This window comes from Sinocyclocheilus grahami, unplaced genomic scaffold (genome assembly GCF_001515645.1).
Source record: "Sinocyclocheilus grahami isolate Dianchi unplaced genomic scaffold, SAMN03320097.WGS_v1.1 scaffold876.1, whole genome shotgun sequence".
Classification (NCBI taxonomy): Eukaryota; Metazoa; Chordata; class Actinopteri; order Cypriniformes; family Cyprinidae; genus Sinocyclocheilus; species Sinocyclocheilus grahami.
This window is the reverse complement of record NW_015506055.1, coordinates 606,979-626,498: the sequence shown is the minus strand read 5'-3', so window position 1 is coordinate 626,498 and position 19,520 is coordinate 606,979. Positions and strand designations below refer to the sequence as shown.

The 19,520-nt window shown below is 37.5% G+C and overlaps 2 protein-coding genes across 2 annotated transcripts in view; both read right to left on the bottom strand.

Moving 5' to 3' along the window:
- The window catches only part of slc9a5 (solute carrier family 9 member A5), a 24,716-nt gene extending 8,885 nt beyond the window's left edge, over nucleotides 1-15,831 (bottom strand). Inside the window, exons 1-8 of the mRNA XM_016248371.1 lie at nucleotides 15,326-15,831; nucleotides 8,878-9,180; nucleotides 6,962-7,125; nucleotides 5,641-5,688; nucleotides 5,233-5,466; nucleotides 3,152-3,241; nucleotides 1,477-1,547; nucleotides 1,264-1,390 (exon numbers count right to left, since the gene is read on the bottom strand). Coding sequence (XP_016103857.1) covers nucleotides 1,264-1,390; nucleotides 1,477-1,547; nucleotides 3,152-3,241; nucleotides 5,233-5,466; nucleotides 5,641-5,688; nucleotides 6,962-7,125; nucleotides 8,878-9,180; nucleotides 15,326-15,662 — 1,374 coding nt within the window. The 5' untranslated portion in view covers nucleotides 15,663-15,831. The remainder of the gene's footprint in view (nucleotides 1-1,263; nucleotides 1,391-1,476; nucleotides 1,548-3,151; nucleotides 3,242-5,232; nucleotides 5,467-5,640; nucleotides 5,689-6,961; nucleotides 7,126-8,877; nucleotides 9,181-15,325) is intronic.
- A 691-nt stretch (nucleotides 15,832-16,522) lies between these two features.
- Nucleotides 16,523-19,520, bottom strand: part of LOC107563482 (FH1/FH2 domain-containing protein 1-like) — a 55,538-nt gene continuing 52,540 nt past the window's right edge. Inside the window, exons 28-29 of the mRNA XM_016248370.1 lie at nucleotides 18,534-18,719; nucleotides 16,523-17,619 (exon numbers count right to left, since the gene is read on the bottom strand). Coding sequence (XP_016103856.1) covers nucleotides 17,540-17,619; nucleotides 18,534-18,719 — 266 coding nt within the window. The 3' untranslated portion in view covers nucleotides 16,523-17,539. The remainder of the gene's footprint in view (nucleotides 17,620-18,533; nucleotides 18,720-19,520) is intronic.

Below are 19,520 nucleotides of genomic sequence, written 5' to 3'. Positions count from 1 at the left end.
CTCTTACATATGAGCTCATAGTTCATTAAAAATATACACACAGTATGTAAGTACACACCTGTGGGAAAGACATGCAGAAATGTGACAAATGTACAAGAACAAAAGTAAAAGAAAACTCTCTCTTTTTTAAAAATGTTTAAATTCATGTTTTGGTTTATACGTTTAGTTTTTACCCTGCCCATATTAAAAGAGTGATTCTGTGCCTCTTTTACTGGGTGGTCCGAATAAGAACAGAGGTTTTCTATCGCTCAATCTTGTGCTAATATTAGCTTGATAACTCCTCTCAGGAAGCCAAGCTCTATGAAATTCAAGGGTACAGGAAATGGTCTCGCTCAGGGACAAAAGTGCTGTGTGACTAACATTCCAGGTGTTTTAAACTTTTCTGATCAGATTGAATCAAGTGGGAAGTGTGTAACAATTATGACGTGCATTTCTATGCATTCATATTTAAATACATCACTCTACTGGAGGCCCTTCTTTCTCTCCCCCCCCCTCTCTCTCTGTATGATGCCATCTCTGAGTATTTTTGTAGATTGGTTTGATGTTGGAGCTGACAGGTATCAGATGCCTTCAAAGGGCTAATACTGGCAGAGACACAGTGGCGTCAGGGTAACTAACAAAGAGAGGAATTATCCTCAGCTCTTCTCATACGACTCTCTTGAGCCTGAGAAAAGATCTCAGTGCTTCCTCTGCTCAATGCCATAATCCAGGGGCTTTCAGCCTTTAAAGGCCAAGAGACCCCCAACCAGACTCTCATCCAACCCAGAGAACCCCCAGTATAAAAAACTCTAGTATCACTTTTATGAAGAACATTAAGTAACATTGCTACAATAGTTCATGTTCATTCAAAAAGTTAGAATTGAAAATGTATTGAAAATCTATGATCCACGACTGTGAGTAAGGCTGAATGAATAAACACTTTTACAGAGTGGAAGCAGATGAAAATATACGTGGTTTTATAGCAGTTTTATTGTTGTATTGCACAGCAGTGAGGTTTTTACCTAGTACTAATTTCTTGAGTGTGGGCTCCATCTAGCGGTCAACAATTATAATACAGCATGGAAACCCTTACAAAAAAGGGCCATGGAGAGATACTGTATGTCCAAATGCAGAAAAGCAGCACCATACATGACAACCGTGATCGTTCCATTCTACTTTTTTAACGACAGGACAAGCAAATCCCAAATCTAATACAATTTCTTTAAAAAATAATGCTGACATACAAACTGTATACCAGATAAATTGCTACATTAAGACTTTTACCTGATCAATGACACTGATGGCATCTCTGATGTTGATTTTCTGATAGGCCTCCCACAGTTCACTCTTATGGTACACAGACTTTCTCAACAGCAACTTACTCAAATAGTTCTTGTCAAATTGCTCCCACCTAAAGGATAAAAAACAATGATTCGTTTTAGTTCTTGTATTTTCACTGAGCACATTTCTTATCATAAGAGTATAAGTGCCGCTCACTTGTCCCTCCAGTGATGGTATCCATTCAAACCGGCTATGTCCTCCACAGCTGTCAGAATGTGGTCAAAAGCCTGAACACAGAAGAACAGACAAGTTCAGTGCTTGTGTAAGTTATTTATGGCTATTTCATTTCATTATCTACATCTCTGCATTTAGATTTATTTATTAGGTTCTTTATTTCATGTCAGCATCCAAGGCTATTTTGATAGTAAAACAAAACATAAATTAATAAAAATTTCTGAAAGGAGATAAGGGACAGGCATACAGAAAAATAAAATCATATTAGAAATATATTAGAAAAATGTATATAGGATTTTTAGGTGCCCTTGAGATTAAAAAAACTCTACGTCTTGCATAAAATATATGGGCATTTTTCAAAATATCTCCTTGTAAATGAACTAGATATTGGCAACTGGGGAGCAGTTCAGTGTTGAAAGTTCATTGAATCTGGTTGGTCTATTCACCTTATTTAGCCCTTCCTTTTTCAGCACTGCACTGTTTCATGTTTTGTGTTCTGTCTTCTGGTGTCGTAAACTTGTGTTTCTACTGACATGAAATATGCATTTAATTGTTAACTCTGTAATTTGTTTTCATTTGTAGGTTAGTTAACAGCTTGTTAAGAAACTGTGTTAAAATGTGTGAATACAATTTCAATCTGTGATAGCTCATAATATTCTACATGCAATTTCATGTCAAAATAGAATTGCACTTTCTGAAATTCATTTGTCACCTCTTTTTTTTTTTTAAATGCTTAATGTATGTAAAAATCGTTTAGCATTTAATTTATAAAAATTAACTAATAGTTTCCCATGTATGTGTTTATGTATTAAATGCTGTAAAGCGGTAGTCCCCCTTCCCTTTCTCAGTATGAGATGATGATATCGATATTATAATTTACTTCATGTTGTTTGTTGGCGATTCATGAGCACAAATTCATATCAGTATGTCCACAGCATGAATATAAGATCTTATGGATTTATGAATGAACTGCTTGTTTTAAAATCTTCCCACTTTACAGACATTTGATATGACATTCGTCTCAAACATTATAATAATCATGATAACTTTTGTTAACTCTAGAACAAGTAAATGCACCTCTCCAGCTTACTCTTCGACAGCGATGCCATGAAATGTAAAAAAAACAACAAAAGAATTCTAAAAATGGCTATGGCACATAAGGTTTGAGAAACTGCTGCTTTCCAAGAGAATATCTCTTCTCCTTTATTTTCTCAGAATCTCTCCTATTTTATTTTGTATCTCTTCTGCCAGCTCAGCTACACTACAGTCTATCTTTAGCGCAGGTTTTAGAGTGCTCAGCAGGTAGCCTTGAGTACCGCAGTGTGCATGCAGCAGCAGGGTGTGTAAGGCCTTCAGAAAGAGGATGAGGTAAATGGCAAGGGGCCGTGTGACCTCTGCCTATATGTGCACATCTATTTGTGGAAAGGCAAAAAAGAGCTCTGATGATTAATTCATTGGAATGAAGAGTCTAACGTCAGTCTGTCTGTCGCAATGCTGACGTTTCAGTCATCAGATCACAGCACTGCACAGACAGCAAAGTCAACATCATCACTCACACATTTCACCACAGGCAGTCAGGCAGGGACAGAGGGAGACAGGTGATGAGAAACAGAGACAGAAAAGAGGCAGGAGAGTATTGGAAGTGATATTGACTCACACGCTCGTGGATCTCTTCGTTAATGGTGGGTTTTCTGTTTGTGCTGCGAGGAACTTTCAACCATTTCACTAAAGGCTTGATGGTTAAACCCTGGGAGGAAAGATCAGGAAAATATCAACAAATCAGAGAGACTGAAACCTCCAAACCTCTCAACTAAATATCACAGCTCATATTTCTAGTAGAAACATCAAGTCAGTCTGTTTGGTCTTTTAAATAAACATTTTTACCTAATTAAGCACACTAGCAAAAATGCTGTTTTTAGAAAATCAGCAGGCCTGTGGCCTATGAATGAATTTAGACCAGCAGCATGATCGCAACTGTAATATTGCTTTTATTCAACAGTTTGAATAAACAAGACGTTAATACTGATTATCTTATATTTCCAGATATTTTGTGAATTTTTGCTCTACCAATGAAAGAGGTTTTAAAGCACAAACATAGTCATTATTTGTGTTGTTTAAGTGAACGATTCAATGACTCGCTCATTCAAGTTTAGTTGCTGAATGTCAGGGGTGTTAAACACTGAAAAACTGTACTTAAAGTACAGAACTACAGACACTACGTCAAAAATTGTACTAAAAATGTCTTAATTACCTAGCCAAAAAAATCTTTGAGTGAAATTAAAAAAGCATTTAATTGTAGTTGTACTCTTAGTATTGTTAACATACTTGTATAAGACAAAAAATTAATAGCAGTATGCTAATATGAAGTTGCAAATTCAGCTGTTTTCAAATGAATTGGTTGAATGAATGATTCAAATGACTCAGTCATAAAAAAAAGTGGCTGAATTTGGAATTATATCACACTACTATAAATACTACTCTTACTATTCCTTCCATATCCTAATATAGTATATATAATATGAGTAGTATGTGGTTTCAAATTTCAATTTTCAAAATAGCCAGCCCCTTGTTTCGGTCCTGAATGAATCATTGTTTTTGAACAAATAGGCTAAATGAATGAGTCAATGTCTCACTCATAAAGACAGTCACTTTGTAGGCACCTACAGTGCTAGCATATCAATGTAACCTGCAGATAGATTTGCTGAAAAACCTTCACCACTAATCCCCAGACTGACCGTGTTAAAAATTATATTATTTATATATGTATTATACATTAAACACCTTTCTTTGACCCTCTAACTCTAACACTTTCTATTCTATTTTAATTCTACTTGATCTATATTTATCTTTTTTTATTTAAAAAAAACAAACAAACAAACAAAAAAAACACTAGCTTTCTATTTTTTCTATTCTATATCTACTTGTTTTTCTTTGTGTGTGAGTGTGTGTGTGTGTGTGTATAATATATATATATATATTACACCTTGCTACGTGTACTGTGTTAGGCTAACCGAGACTTGTCATTTGCACTTACATATTGTTGCTCTTTTGTTAGTTTTGACTGCTTTTATTGTCCTCATTTGTAAGTCGCTTTGGATAAAAGCATCTGCTAAATGACTAAATGTAAACGTAAAATGTAAATGTAATGTTTTAAATGTTTTTTAAAGCAATACAAAAAAAGGCATACTTGTCTAACCAGCATGCATATTTGTGGGATCTATTGACAGATGAGTTCCTAACCAAAGCTTGGCAGTATATCTTAATGATTTCAGCAGTCAGATATACTGTGGCATGTTGGATACAACGATATGACAACACACGCCTAGACACTCCAGAGATTCTCCAGCCTTAAATAATGGATGAGATTGGAATAAAGAAAAAGCCTGGCACTGGCCAGATGGGCACATCACACACACACACACACACACACACACACATTTACACATAGGCAGCACCTTCAAAATCACTCCATTCATCATAATTAGTATCTCTGTGTCAGACCAGCTTTGGAAATAACAGCAATTTGACACAGCAGTGGGGAAATGTCATCCCTGCAAGGCAATTACCTGCATGCTACCCACACACACACACACACACACAAGTAATAATAATAAACAGAGCCTGAGGAAAGATGAAACAGAACAAAAAACACTTTTATCAACACATAATGATTCTGTAAAGGTGAATGGAGAGGGAAAACACAAATTGGCAGGAATACAGAAAAAATAAATCAGTTACCTGAAACATGACTGTGAAGAAAACCACAACTATGGTTGTTGCCACAAAGTAGTCTTTAGCCTTCACCTGTTCTTTATCTAAAAGTACCACCAGTGCAAAAGCCACAGCACCTCGGAGACCGCCGTATGACATCACCACTTGATCAATCTTGTCCAGGGGAACCAGTCTGAACCAGTTCAGGAACCAAGTCTGCCCTACAACACCTGCAAATGACATGTTGAGCAAATACATAGGCTAACTGTTACAGTTGAGGCCATTGTAAATGTTTAGTGCAATGATTAATTCAGCATCTCAACCCGCTATAAATTACTAAAGAAGTTAAATGAAAATCATATGAATGTATATGGTACATTTTCAGCTTTCGTGGTTTAGAATAATAAATGAGCCAAAGTGCCAAAGCCAGTGAACATTTCCTGGTCCCACTTCCACAAAGGATATGTACACTTTATATAAGACCTGTTGAGATAGTTACAAATGTATCCCTTGCCAATTTTTAAATCTAAAAAATAAAACTAAAATAGACATTGAAACATTAAAAAACAAAAACACTATACTTTTAAATGATAATAACATTTACAAATTTAGGGTCGGTAAGATTTTTTAATGATTAAATCTAACATTTTTAACATTCCAGATAGAGTGAGGCTGATGTTGTAGGGTAGAATGAGGTGAAGTAGGTGGGGTGTTTAGTGATGAAGGGTCACTGGGCGTAATCCTCTACATATGGGTCAGCAAATGTGATAGCTATAAAACTAAAGGGGCAGACTTTCGTACAGGCAACACAAACTCAAGACAGCACAAGCAAGAGCTTTATATTCTATATCACATAAATAGCAAAAACAATTAACATTAAATCAGTTTATATCTAACCAGTAGCTACTGTATGACCTCAGAGTCATTATATAAAAAAAATACAAAATGGTTTGGATAATTCAGTGGAAATGTCTTAGCCTAAGTAATTTACTATCGATTCGCTTCTCCAGAGCAAGTAAATGACTTTTGGTTATGTTTTATAACATAATCATGTCAGCACTACAGCAGAGGGTTCTGGTGTAATGTTACCATAACAACAGAGATGTGACTGAACAGAGAGAAAACAATAGGATGGAGAGATTTTCCTCATCTGCCTTGAGCTCTCCCTGAGCCTTTTAAATCCCCAAGCTAACCTTAAGTCTCCTATGTCCACAAGAAAATAATTAGAGTAAGTAGGTATATCAAAACACTCCAATATCAGTCATGCCAGGATTGAGTGTCTATGGTACTAGTACTACAGATCTTTTTTTTAATACTTAATATTTTTATTCTGCTAGGGTGCATTACATTTATCAAAAAGGACAGAAAAGCCTTTTTTATTGTTACAAAATATTTTTATTTCAATAAATTCTATTATTTTAACTTTCAATGCTTCAAAGCATACTGAAAAAAAAACATGTTTTCAATATTGATAATAATAGGAAACAGCAAATGAGCATATTACAATAATTTCTGAAGGATCATGTGAAACTGAAGACTGGAGTAATGGTTTTGGTGAGCATAAGAGACTTTCCAAAAAAAAACTAAAAAAGCTTACTGACCCCAAACTTTTAAATGGTAGTGTATTTTCTCACTCACAGTGCTGACTACATTGTCACATTGCCCATGCTTAAATAGTAAAAGTAATTAGTTTTTTTATAAGTAAAGGATCGAAGCAAACAAGAGTCATACAAGGGAAGATGATTTAATGACTCACCACAGTGACAGCATCATTGACCAGTGACTCGCCAAAGACAATGATGAAGAGTGTCTCATTCACATGGACTTCTTCAAACACAGCGATCACTGCTACAGGATCCACAGCTGAGATCAGAGCTCCAAACAACAAGAAATCCATCAAACCTGCATTTACTTTTTCATCTGCACACAAACACAGTACAAAAACAAGCTGCAGTCAATAATTACAACTAAATTGGCCGTAGTACAGCTAATGGTGTGGTGTAGTAGTTAAAGATCTGTGATGGTAGCTTCAAACATTGCAAGTGGTGATTCAACATAGTGCACTTGATGTGGGAATGTCCTTGTGCTAAGAGTACTGAATGTTGCCTTGGATGAAAGTAACATCTAAATGTTTACTTAATAGGTTTCTTGAACTAAAACATCCTTGCACCACATCTAAGTCATATGGACTACTTTGATCAACAATTATAAGGCAGCAATGACTTGCATTGAAAAAAAAACTCACAATATGAAACATGATTGGATGAGCTAAGTTTAAAGCAGTTGTAAAAAATGTATATATAAATGTGACCTGTGATGACAACTGAATTATTAATGAGTCCATCCAATTACATTTACATTTAGACATAAAGGGTTAGTTCACCCAAAAATGAAAATTCTGTCATTAATTACTCACCTACATGTCGTTCTAAACCCGTAAGACCTTCGTTCATCTGCGGAACACAAATGAAGATATTTTTGATGCATCCTGAGAGCTCTCTGACCCTCCATAGACAGCAAGGGTCCTTACACGATCAAGCTACAGAAACATAGCAAGGAGATCGGTAAAATAATCAATGTTACATCAGGTTGTTCAACTGTAATTTTACGAAGCTATGAGAATACTTTTTGTGCGCAAAAGAAAAAAAAAAAGACTTTATTCAACAATTAGTTTCCTCCGCATTACCCTGGTGCCATTTTGGAGAATATCCACTGAACGTAAACAGCGTATGCTATTCTGTCACGCCGGATCTGTTTCCTACGTTGTTTGTGCTTTGATTTGTTTTTTACGTCCAGCTGATACTCTCCAAAATGGCACCAGGGTGACGCGGAGGAGACAAATTACTTTTTTTTTTTTATTACTTTTGCGCACAAAAAGTATTTTCGTAGCTTCGTAAAATTACTGTTGAACCACTGATGTCACCTGGATTATCTTACCGATCTCCTTGCTACGTTTCTGGATGTTGATCATGTTAATTACATTGCTGTCTATGGGAGGGTCAGAGAGCTGTCAGAACGCATCAAAAATATCTTCATTTGTGTTCCGAAGATGAACGAAGGTCTTACGGGTTTAGAACGACATGAAGGTGAGTCATTAATGACAGAATTTTCATTTTTGGGTGAACTATCCCTTTAACCTTACAGTATCACCTGTATTTAGACTTATGAATAGAATGAATGAACAGATAACTCTGTGATAAAATTGTGGTGATAAATATTATTAATAAATGGAATCCTTTATTGAACGTTCCCATCTTTTATCTTGCAGTTGTCAGTATTTTCTAAATGAAATAAGCAATTGAAGTAAAATCACAGTAACAAAAGACCTGTAATAGCTTATTTAAAAGCTTATGGTATTTATTAAAGCAGTGATTTGCAACCGGGGTCAGGGCCCACTAGGGGGAAGTCAATAAACTTCCAAGAAGGGTTTAAGAATCTTAAGTAAGATGCTAAAAAATATAAACATAATATTTCTTATTTTAATTTGTCCCCTCAGCAATGCTTGTTTTTATTGAGGAACATTTAGCTCTTGAAATGCTTACCCACTCATAATTTCTCTTAATAAAAAGTTCCAAAACAGGCCTACATGGCTCAAGCACTGTATGATCTATGATCATTTAAGAAGTGTCATATTTGGTTCCATTAGTTTGAACTGACACCCCCATAACTCACCTATGACTCCTGCCATCTTGACTCCATAGAGACAGAATCCAGTGCAGAAGGCATTCCACAATGTACCTACCACAGCATACATCAAAATGGCACCCAGGTTGTCGAAAAAGAGCCGTGCTGGCATAAAATACCCAGCATCCCCCACTATAGTTGGCAGGAGAAAGAGGAAAAAAAGTCCTGGGTCTAGTTGGTACGGCTGCTTCTTGCTGGCGATAAGAACCACTGCACCCAGAACCAGACCCAGCAGAATCAGCATACAGCTCTCCGGGACCGCTGTGGTGAACCGCTGAGAGAGGTGGAACACTGTAGATTACAGAGCAAAGAAAACAGAGAACAGAGAAACAAAGGTAAAATGGATTGAGATATTATGTTGCCGTTCTGGTCGCTGAGGGAATACATCAACTTTCACCGTGGACGAAGCGGAGTCCAGCCCGGGGTCCGTCACATGTGGTTGCCGCTCATTCGTCGGATCTGCCGGGCACGCCGTTCTCGACCCCGATGCCTCAGCTCACGCTAGCCCGGCCTCAGCTCACTTTATCTCGGCCTCAGCACACGCTAAGCCGGGGCTTCCCCTCATGCTAGGCCACTGTGTTGTTCGTTGTGAAAGCGAAACTACTTTGTTTGGTCTTCCAAATAAGGACACGACTACAAATCAGTGGTTAAGTTGTATTTATTACCACACTGTTCCAGAACAGTTTAACCCAAATATCCAGATGTGTGCAGCACATTTTATTGACGGTTAATAAACTGTTTATGTATTTGTAAAATTAAGACTGTTTACTGATCCTGGGAGAGCAACGTTAGACTACAATGCCGGCAGTTTTGACTAACGTAAGTACGTTTCATTTAAAGGATTTGCCACTGATGATTCAAACGCGAGTTTTGGGCAGTAGAGTAGCACTTGTTGTTTGTCATTTCTCTCAATGCAACGCAAAGCGTAAAAAGACAGTATAAGTCATTATAATCAGTAATTATGTCCCCACTGGATGAAACAAATGCCTCGTTTGAAATGAGTTTTAATGTTTTTGAATCGTCGCTCCGGCCAGACAGGGCATCACAGTATGGTAAGGGGCGTAACATTTCCATCACACGCTTGAGGTATTCGGCCAATCACAATGCATTGGATAGCTGGCCAATCACAGCATACCTCGCTTTTTCAGACCGATGACCTTTGTAAAAATCGACGCATTTCAAAAAGGCGGGGCATAGAGGAGAAACAATAATGTACAGTATGTGGAAAATAATGTTTTTTTTTTACTTTAAACCGCATAAACATTTCATTACACCAAATACACAAAATAATGTTCTTTTTAGCAGCATCATATGACCCATACGTGTCAAAGTGTTCACCTGTTAGGAGTTTATTGCTTCAAGATGCACATGTGCCAATTTTATAAGCACCCAAATGCATAAAATAATAAAACAAACCAAACAGCATGCAAAAAGCTAAAAGCTTCATGGCACACAACAGCCAACAAGCCTCATTTAAAGAGTAGTTTATAAGTTGCGGATGCTGTAATTCCACACTGTGGTTTCAGATGAATTGTTACTCAACACCACTCTAACGTACAATGCCTTACAGTGACAAATAGTGAGTCACAGAGGGACAGTAAGTGTGCCAGTATGCTGTCACAAAAACATCAATCTCAATCTGCAGCTTTAAGAAAGAAGTATAATATACACAAACGAAACAAACGGGCAAAAACTGAACAAGGTGACTGCATACGTAAAATGCACGACCTTACTCCACGGAGCAGCTGCAAGAATTCATCACAATATTTCCACTGGGAAATTCAGTATGACCAGTTTCCATTCACAAGTCAGACATATCAAATGACCGTACAAGTGATTATCAGAAGCGGAACAATCACACCGCAATAACCGCAATAACTCAGGTTCCTCCTCATCATCACGAATTCACTAAGTCGGCTGGATCAGGACCCTGAAACATGAGATGTAGGCCTATGCTTCACATAAACCACAAATAGTGTTTACATGGACAAAAGGGAATTTAATAGATTATAAGGAGTTTGGCTATATAAAGATTGGGGATATTTTAATGAAAATAATGTTGATCAATAAACCTTATTACACACACTGACCTCCATTTACAAAAGTAGTCCTCATGAAATGCCAGTGTGTAAAATCACAACACATTACAGCATAATGAGAGATTCTAATGGCACTAATTATGAATGTCTCCACGATCTGAGTGATTTTGTGGAGGAGGGAGAACACACTGCACACCTCTGCCAAAAAACATAACAATCACCGCTCACCATGAGTCATTCACACAAGGACAGAAAAACACTTGACGTACAAACAAAAAAAGCATACTAGACATCTGCACAAACACATGCATGTGCACACACACAAACACTAAACAACAACAACAACAACAAGCCTATATATATATAAAATACACAGTGCTACGGATTCATTTCATTCATACTGACACCTGTGTGCCACTCCAACCTCTTACTATTGTAATAGAAAAGACCTTCATATGTGTGAATATGATGCTTGCTACTGCTTAATCATTTCTATCACAAGACCTCCTGCTTTTAAATTATTACTTGACATAAGCTTTTCATAATCAGTCCACATATAATTACAACCATAATGAAATAATATTAAATCCAATTAAACCGATGCCCTTCATTTTCAGGGACAGGCAGAGAGAGAACTTTTGCACAGCTAATTAGGAATATAGAGTGGAGTGCCGTCCCACTACAATTATCTTTATTAACATTAGAACAGGCCTATCATTCAATTAAAGTGTGTGTGCAATGGGATGGTGCTTTGTATAAAACCCCATGACTCAAACTTAACTGTGAGAATGGATGTTTGAAAAGAGTGTGTTCTGAATGCAGTACTCTGAAAAATAAGAGTGTGAAAGTGACAGGACAGATCATAATCATCACTACGTGCATTTTATTGTTTGTTTTTGTCTGTAGCTGAACTAATGGGCAGACAGTGTCAATAACTGGCACTGGCAATAGCTGAGCATAAATTAAAGTTTTTTTTTATATCATGAAAGACATCAAACGAGCCGGTAAACAAAGACAATGTTACAAAAGATTTCTATTTCAGATAAATTATTTTCTTTTGAACTTTTATCAAAGAATAATCACCATTTCCACAAAAAATACTAAGAAGCAAAACTGTTTTCATCACTAATAATATGAAATATTTATTGAGCATCAATGATTTTTGAAGAATCATGTGACACTGAAGACTGGAGTAATGGCTGCTGAAAAATCAGCTTTGCCACCACAGGTATAAATTACATTTTAAAATGTATTTAAAAATCAGAAAAATTTATTTAAATGTTAATAATATTTCACAATAGTAATATTTTCAATCATTTTGAGCAAATAAATAAATAAATAAATAAATAAGAGCATAAGAGACTTCATTTAAAAAACAAATACAGATCCCAAACTTTTGAATGGGGGACCTCATAAATTACACTCGCCAATGTCACAGTAAGGGGTAATAAGGCCCCTAATCTGTGTGACAAAAGTGTGTGTCTAATTACTCCATAGTCATTTCAATAATGCACTGATGCAATGTTATGGTAGTGCCTATAATGATACGTTACAGTAGTTTAAGGACAGTATAAAACACTTTGCCTTTTGTGGTTTTGTCACCTATGTAGGTGACATGCTGTACTGTTTTCTTAACACCAGTTTAGGCTGTGTGTACTCAGCACTTGAAGTCAGCTGAACACTGTGCGCAGGTGCTTCAGATAGTGCTACTTTCGCTAGATACAAGATAAATATTCAGAGTGAATTTTGATGGTGTTACTGTGGCAATTGAATCATGGAGAAACAGATGATTGAGCTACCAGAACTAAATGATCTGATATAACTGCATGTCATAGCCAAAAATACAAGCTTGAGAGATGCCTGAGAGACACCCACACATGCAAATACAGGAGGCAGTGCATTTTGTGTATGTATATATGGGTGTATTTTCATGAATAAACTACACCACAAAATGTACAGCGAGTTTTTCTATTAACCATTTTGTCCTCAAATCCTGAATTCTGCATTCATGGTTCATTATTTAGTCTGCAAGTTGAATGTACCATTACAACATGTCATGTTTTTCATGCCTGAGAATTCTCCGGTGTTCTTAAAGGATACATTTCCGATGCATGCTTGTGGTGTTCGGCCAATCACAATGCACTGGGTCAGCTGGCCAATCAGAGCAGACTGCACTTGTCGGAAGGAGGGACTTTGTAGAAAACGAAGCGTTTGAGAGAGGCCGGGCATAGAGGACCTACAATAATGTACAGTATTTGAAAAATAATGTGTTTTTTGAACATTAAAGCATGTCAACATATTCTGTTACACCTAATACACAAAATAATGATATTTAAAATAGCATCATATGACCCCTTTAAGATATTTTTATAATGTACTTTTGGCACTGTGAGCTCAATTTACTACTTACTGCAGCACAACTGAACACAACAGACCTCTCACATAAAGAAATAATTCCTATGAGTTGGATTTTTTCAATGAATCAGTTGAACCATTTAACAAAAGAGGTCAAATTCATTCACTAATAACACAAAATCATACAGTTCTCGTGTGAACTCACAAACAAGAATCACCTTGTGATGACTGTAGTAGCATTTGACTAATCGATTTTGGCGAAAAAATATTAACCAAATTAAACGTGCTGGAAATAACTTGATGGTGTGAAAGTTTTATTCATACACACGCAAAACAGTGCTGGTTTTAAAGAGATAATTCACCCAGAAATCAAAATTCTGTCTCCATTTACTCACCCACAAGTTGTTTCTCACCTGCGTGAGTTTCTTTCTTCTGTTGAACACAGAAGATGATATTTTAAAGAATGCTGGCCCAAACAGTTGCTTGTCCCCCATTGACTTCCATATATGGATTAATAATAATAATAATAATATATATATACACAGTAGTTAACATTTGAAGTGGATCAAAACCTTTCATCAAAGTTGTCCTAAAACCAAAATGCGTTCTTGTCTTAAGACAACTTTGATTAACTTTTTTGATCCACTTCAAATGTTTACTACTGTATAGGGCTGTGTGATATTGAAGAAAAATGCGATATGAGATAACTCATTAAATAATGCGATATTCGATATGCGATACGATAATGCTTAAAGTGCCACATGCTCAGATAAAACAGTTTTACTCAGCTGTTGCCGAGTCAGTTCTGTGAACTTCTATTACTATCTTGTGTAATATATATATGGTTATTTGTATGCATGTATGTACCAAGTGTTCCTGTAAAACCACAACAAATTCCTTGTGTTTGCGCACACTTTAGTGGTGAATAAAGCTCATTCTGATTCTGATTCTAATAAGAAAGCACCCCTACAACAACTTCTGAAAGTGAACGGTAGTGTTTATAGATATGTATAAATATATATATATATATATATATATATATATATATATATATATATATATATATATATATATTCCCCTTTGTGCTGAACAGAACAAAGAAGATAATACAGGTTTGGAAAAACATGAGGGTGAGTAAATAACAGCATTATGATTACTTTTTAAATCCCGTTAATACAGAAATTTTATTTAAAAAAAATGCAAAAACTGTTTCAGCCAAGAGCAAATTAATTTTAGTATTGTAAATGCTAATTATATTTAGGCCCTAAATGAGGCTCTAGGTTGTTGCATGGCTGCAAAGTCTGCAACAAACTGAAATGGGAAAATATGTTAGCTACACATGCATCGTCATTAATAAAACGTAATAAAAAGCTATGCGACGCCAGGGACCGTATGAGGATGACATGACTGAGGTACGAAGAACTGAAGCGCTTTTTAAACGTGTTCTTCGTAAAACAGTTCGAAAGAACCGATTCGCGGACAAGATTCGAACTCTCCATCACCGGCAGAACACAGCGTAGACTGATGATGGAAAGGTAAGGAGTCATAGCCAATCAGAGCACGCTACTGTCCGCGGAGACTCGCGGGAACACGGTGAGCTCACAGTGCACAGAAATATCTCGCGGGGTGTTACAGCACTGATTGCAATAACAAAGAAAAATCAAGAAAATTACAGGTACAAATAGAAACCCATCACTAACCGCAAAGTACAGTGCTGTCCCTTTAACGCAGTTTGCTTATCTCCTGTGCAGCTAAAAGCCCTTTTTTATTATTGGATCACAATGTCCCTGAGGAAATGTATGGGCTTTATTGCCATGGCAACCACCAGCGTCTGCCAGCGGAAGGGAAGCGCAGGTGCCTTGCGCTTTTTACGCATCGTTTTACAGCCGTCTGCGAAATACACCGCACCGCGCCGCGCTTTAATAAAACGCACTACACATATTCACGGCCTCAAGAAAGTCAACTTTCCACACTTTCTGCCAAACGGCCAGCGGTAGCGTCCACACCACAGTCAAAACTAACATTATTATAACAGAACTTACGTATTTTCGCCACACTGGCCACTAAAAGCCAGCTGGCTATGATGTAAGGTGTCTGCACGTAGCTCCATTCCCACTGCACTATCTTGAAGCCTCCTCCGTGGTGATGAGACGACTCCCCGTCCTCCGCGCTCGGCGCCGCCGGCTCCTCCGCAGACCGGGCGAGCGCAATCCCCGGATGCCCGTACTCTTCAGGAATATAGCGGGAGGCGACGGGGGATGTGACGGCAGGTGCGGCGCTTACCCCCAGCTCTGGCGGCAGCGATGCTGCGGTCACGGAAAGGTCAGTCGTTGCATCACTAACCACCGTTATGAACAGGAGCAAACTCAAGCCCCGCATCTTTCCGGCGTGTTCAACGGCGTGTCATCTTCATTGCTTTTATACACTCCTGTTGCGATGGCAAGCCCTCCGCGGGACGCCCCGTTACCGGTTTACAACATCAACACACACACACACTCCACTTGCCGGTAACTCGCGAAGGTGCAGCTGGCGTATAGGAACACGTGATTCGTTCGCGCACGAGGAGGTCCTTATTAAAGAGCCGTCACTCATCATCCTCATCAAAACAGTCACAGAGCATTCAGAACTCGCCTTATGTGCCACGAAACATTACATAATTGAGAAATTGATTTGTTTTTATAACAGAATAACCAGCTAGTCGATTTAACCATTTACGCAGTATATTCTAAATAACAGATCGTCACTAAATTATAAAGCAGCTTTCAATTGAATTTAAAGAGACACATGCGCCCCCAGGAGGACAAAACAATGAAGCATTTCTGGCATATGACCTTTATTGTTTGATTGGCAATAACCAAATAAATAAAAACGGGGGGGAGAGTCTAATAAAACATTTAATTTAATTTTAAACAAAGCTCTGTCTTTGGATTCAAGGCCAACATGTCAATATGAAACACAATATAATGTCTAACATTAGATGCACTGTACTTGCAAACTGTTTCATTGCAAACAAACTTTCTTTGTGCAGGTGTCAAGAGTGGTGACGGGGACGTCCAGCACTGGAGCACGCTAATAGTGATCCATTCAGAGTGAAGAACACATGCACTCATGCAGACAGGTAATAAGGTCAAACATAAAACAACAGTGATTCATAGTGACTCTAAATTCCTACAGCATAACCCCGTGCAAAAAAGCAATACCAACAAAATCCTTAAAATATGTGCTCGTAACAGTTTCTAAAATTTGCGTCAGAAATACTGTGCCTTTAACGCAACACTTCTCTTCAGCAAGAAACAGAGTGGTCCATGCACATATTTTAAAACATCATAACTATGGTATAGCTAAAAAGGTGAAAGAACTCCAAAAAACCGCACAATAATAAATATCAGGACAGAAATGTGATACAGCAGAATACAGGACTGTTGTAGCATCCACAAACCTATCAAGAGAGCTCTGTGATTAATAAAAGAAAAACAAATGTGACCTAGTTTATGTCCTCGCTAATCAAGATCTCCTTGGTAGTCAGGATATTCAGTTGAACACCACCCAGGTGCACATGGGTCAGCTTTCCAGACACAAATTAGACCCTGTACAAGACTAAGGAGTTTTCAATGGTCAATCATTACTGACAGTGCCGTTTATTCCAGGGTTTAGCTGCATTAATGGGCGCAGGAAACCAGTGTGTTTGAGTTACCCTATTGCACTGATCTCAATTACTGGCTTCCATGATCCTAACCTTGAGCTGAGCCATTCTAACAGGTATGGCTAAAATATAAAAGGTTGGTCTTAAAAAAAGCAGTACTAACTTAAAACCTTTCAAACCCTTAGATACATATCCTTGACTGATAAATTGTGCTCCAATCTATGCAATCTAAGGCTCTACACAAAATAATATATGTGCATCTGGTTAAAATATATAACATTTTAATTCCCTGGATCATAAATGCATCTATTCTCCATCAGTAAACATGGGCTGATATTTAATACTATGTCATTAAAGTTTGTACCAATCAAATCATGATATGTCTAATGGACATCATGCACATGCATTCAGGTATTTGTATAGTAATGCAGCTGTTTGTATTTCAACTGGAAGTACATGATTCATCCACTGAATCGTCCAGATTGGCAGACAAATTTAGTTGCAGGCATCCCATGAAATGTCTTTATCACAGATCTTCCTGTCATTAACGCAGATCTCCTTAGGGCCTCATTGCGGTCTTGCTACAGTTTCCCCCACATGAGAACTACCAGCTTCAGACCTTCACGTTAGTACTGCCGAGGCCAAGGGCCTGCACCACGTCCACGCTCAGCCCACTCTTCAGAGTCCTCCGCACTGCAACATAAACAGCATTACACACCATTAAAACCACAACACTTTATGTCATACTGTAGTATAAAACATGCAATTCAGTGTCAAGCAATCTAAATAATACATAAACTATTTGCACATGTATAAAGACCGTCTTTTGATGAACCAAAAGCTTTCCTGTTGTTCAAACAGTTGAGCAAGGCGCCGGCAACGCCAAGGTCATGGGTTTGATTCACACTTGATAAATGTGTCCCTTGAATGTAACTTAAGTCACGCTGAATAAAAGCATCTGCCAAAAGCATAAATGTAAATGCAAAAAAAATGTAAAGTTGTAGACAAATTAGAAAAAATATTTGGCCAAGTTTTGCAGTCAAAAATTACCAACTTGAGCAGTTGCAAAGTCTACATGCAACGTCTTTCCCCTGTGTTAAATTCCCGATAACATGAATTCATATTCCGATAGAAATGACTGGATTTGCAAACAATGGTAAATGTGACTGCGCCTTAAGACATATACCATAGACAGCTTCAGCATGTTACAAATAAACCTAAGAGGTCTCAGCTGCATAGAATATTTTTCAGGTTTGGAGGTTTGTGTGCGTTCAGTTTCCATTTTTAAAAGTACAGTTACAAGAATGCCCTACAAAAGACTCTTTGTGGTGTTCGATTTCTGAGATGTCTGGCAGTTCAATCTGGCACAAGCAGAAGTAAAGAGGTGGCATGATATGGATCTGACAGGGAGATTTAGGGGCTTCTGAAAGCTAAGCAATGGTTGAAGCCAGATTACATTTTGTTTTGGACACAGATAGTGTTGAATGCAAACAGTGACTAAATCCTTAATCTCATCCTCCAGGTTTAGGGCTAAAACAACCTTCAGAACTGGTTATGAAGTTCAATGGTCAAAAAAAAAAAAGCGTTGACGGTCAAAATGTACTCACATGACTTTCTGTTAAGCCGCGAGCGTTTCCGTGTTTTTGGACTAGATGCCCTCTCTGTGGGATTCTGGGTGACAGATTTAACCAGACGATCCATTATCTCATCTGTGGCATCGTCCTGTGAGCTGGGGCTGTCCTCTTTGGCTACAGACATGTTTGTGTTAACCCTGCCAAAACCTGTGTAGAAATTACATTAGATCAATCATTACTGCACGTAATTACTTTAGAAACCAGTCCAAGATCTTTCAAAGGAAGTGTTCAAATGAATGAGTTTGGTATTACATCTTGGTAAACTAATGAAAATCAGTCATTTGTAAAAGGTTCACAGATATTCAAGCAAATACAAAGTTGGGTGCCAAGTCTGAATCAATGGCTTATTCATCCAGGTTTTTCCATGTCTGTCTTGTCAGTTACCCCTCAAAAATAATTTATTTACCATTTAGTTCACGATAATTCTGTTAGTTGAGCAAACCCACTCCATGCTAGGGTTGGGTACCGAAACCCGGTACCAATATGGCACCTGTACCTACAGGGGCGTAAATTTCGTATAACAGTAGGAGGGGACAATAAACATAAAATTTCTCAAGAGCAGTATTTGAAGGGGACACAAGGCGCACGTGGTGGGGGGTGTGGTAGCATATTTTCTTAGCGATAGATGCTATTTACACTAAGTGAAAATATCAGTATTTGTTTTGTGATATGCTTTACACTAAGTGCAAATAGCTATTTATACTATATTAAAATAGCAGGATATTCTGCTAATTACTTATTGCCAATAGTGGCAATTATCTGCACCTCAGCATTGTAATACATTATAAAACAGTATGCAATAATAAATTGAGTGTTAATTTTAATTTTAATTCAAATTATTAAATGGATGCCACCTTATTGGGACAAAAGCCCTGCCAACACCTACCAACCCTACCCGATACTTCTTGATTATTTCCTTCATTTTTATTAAAAAATAAAAGCTTTTCTGATGTGATTTGA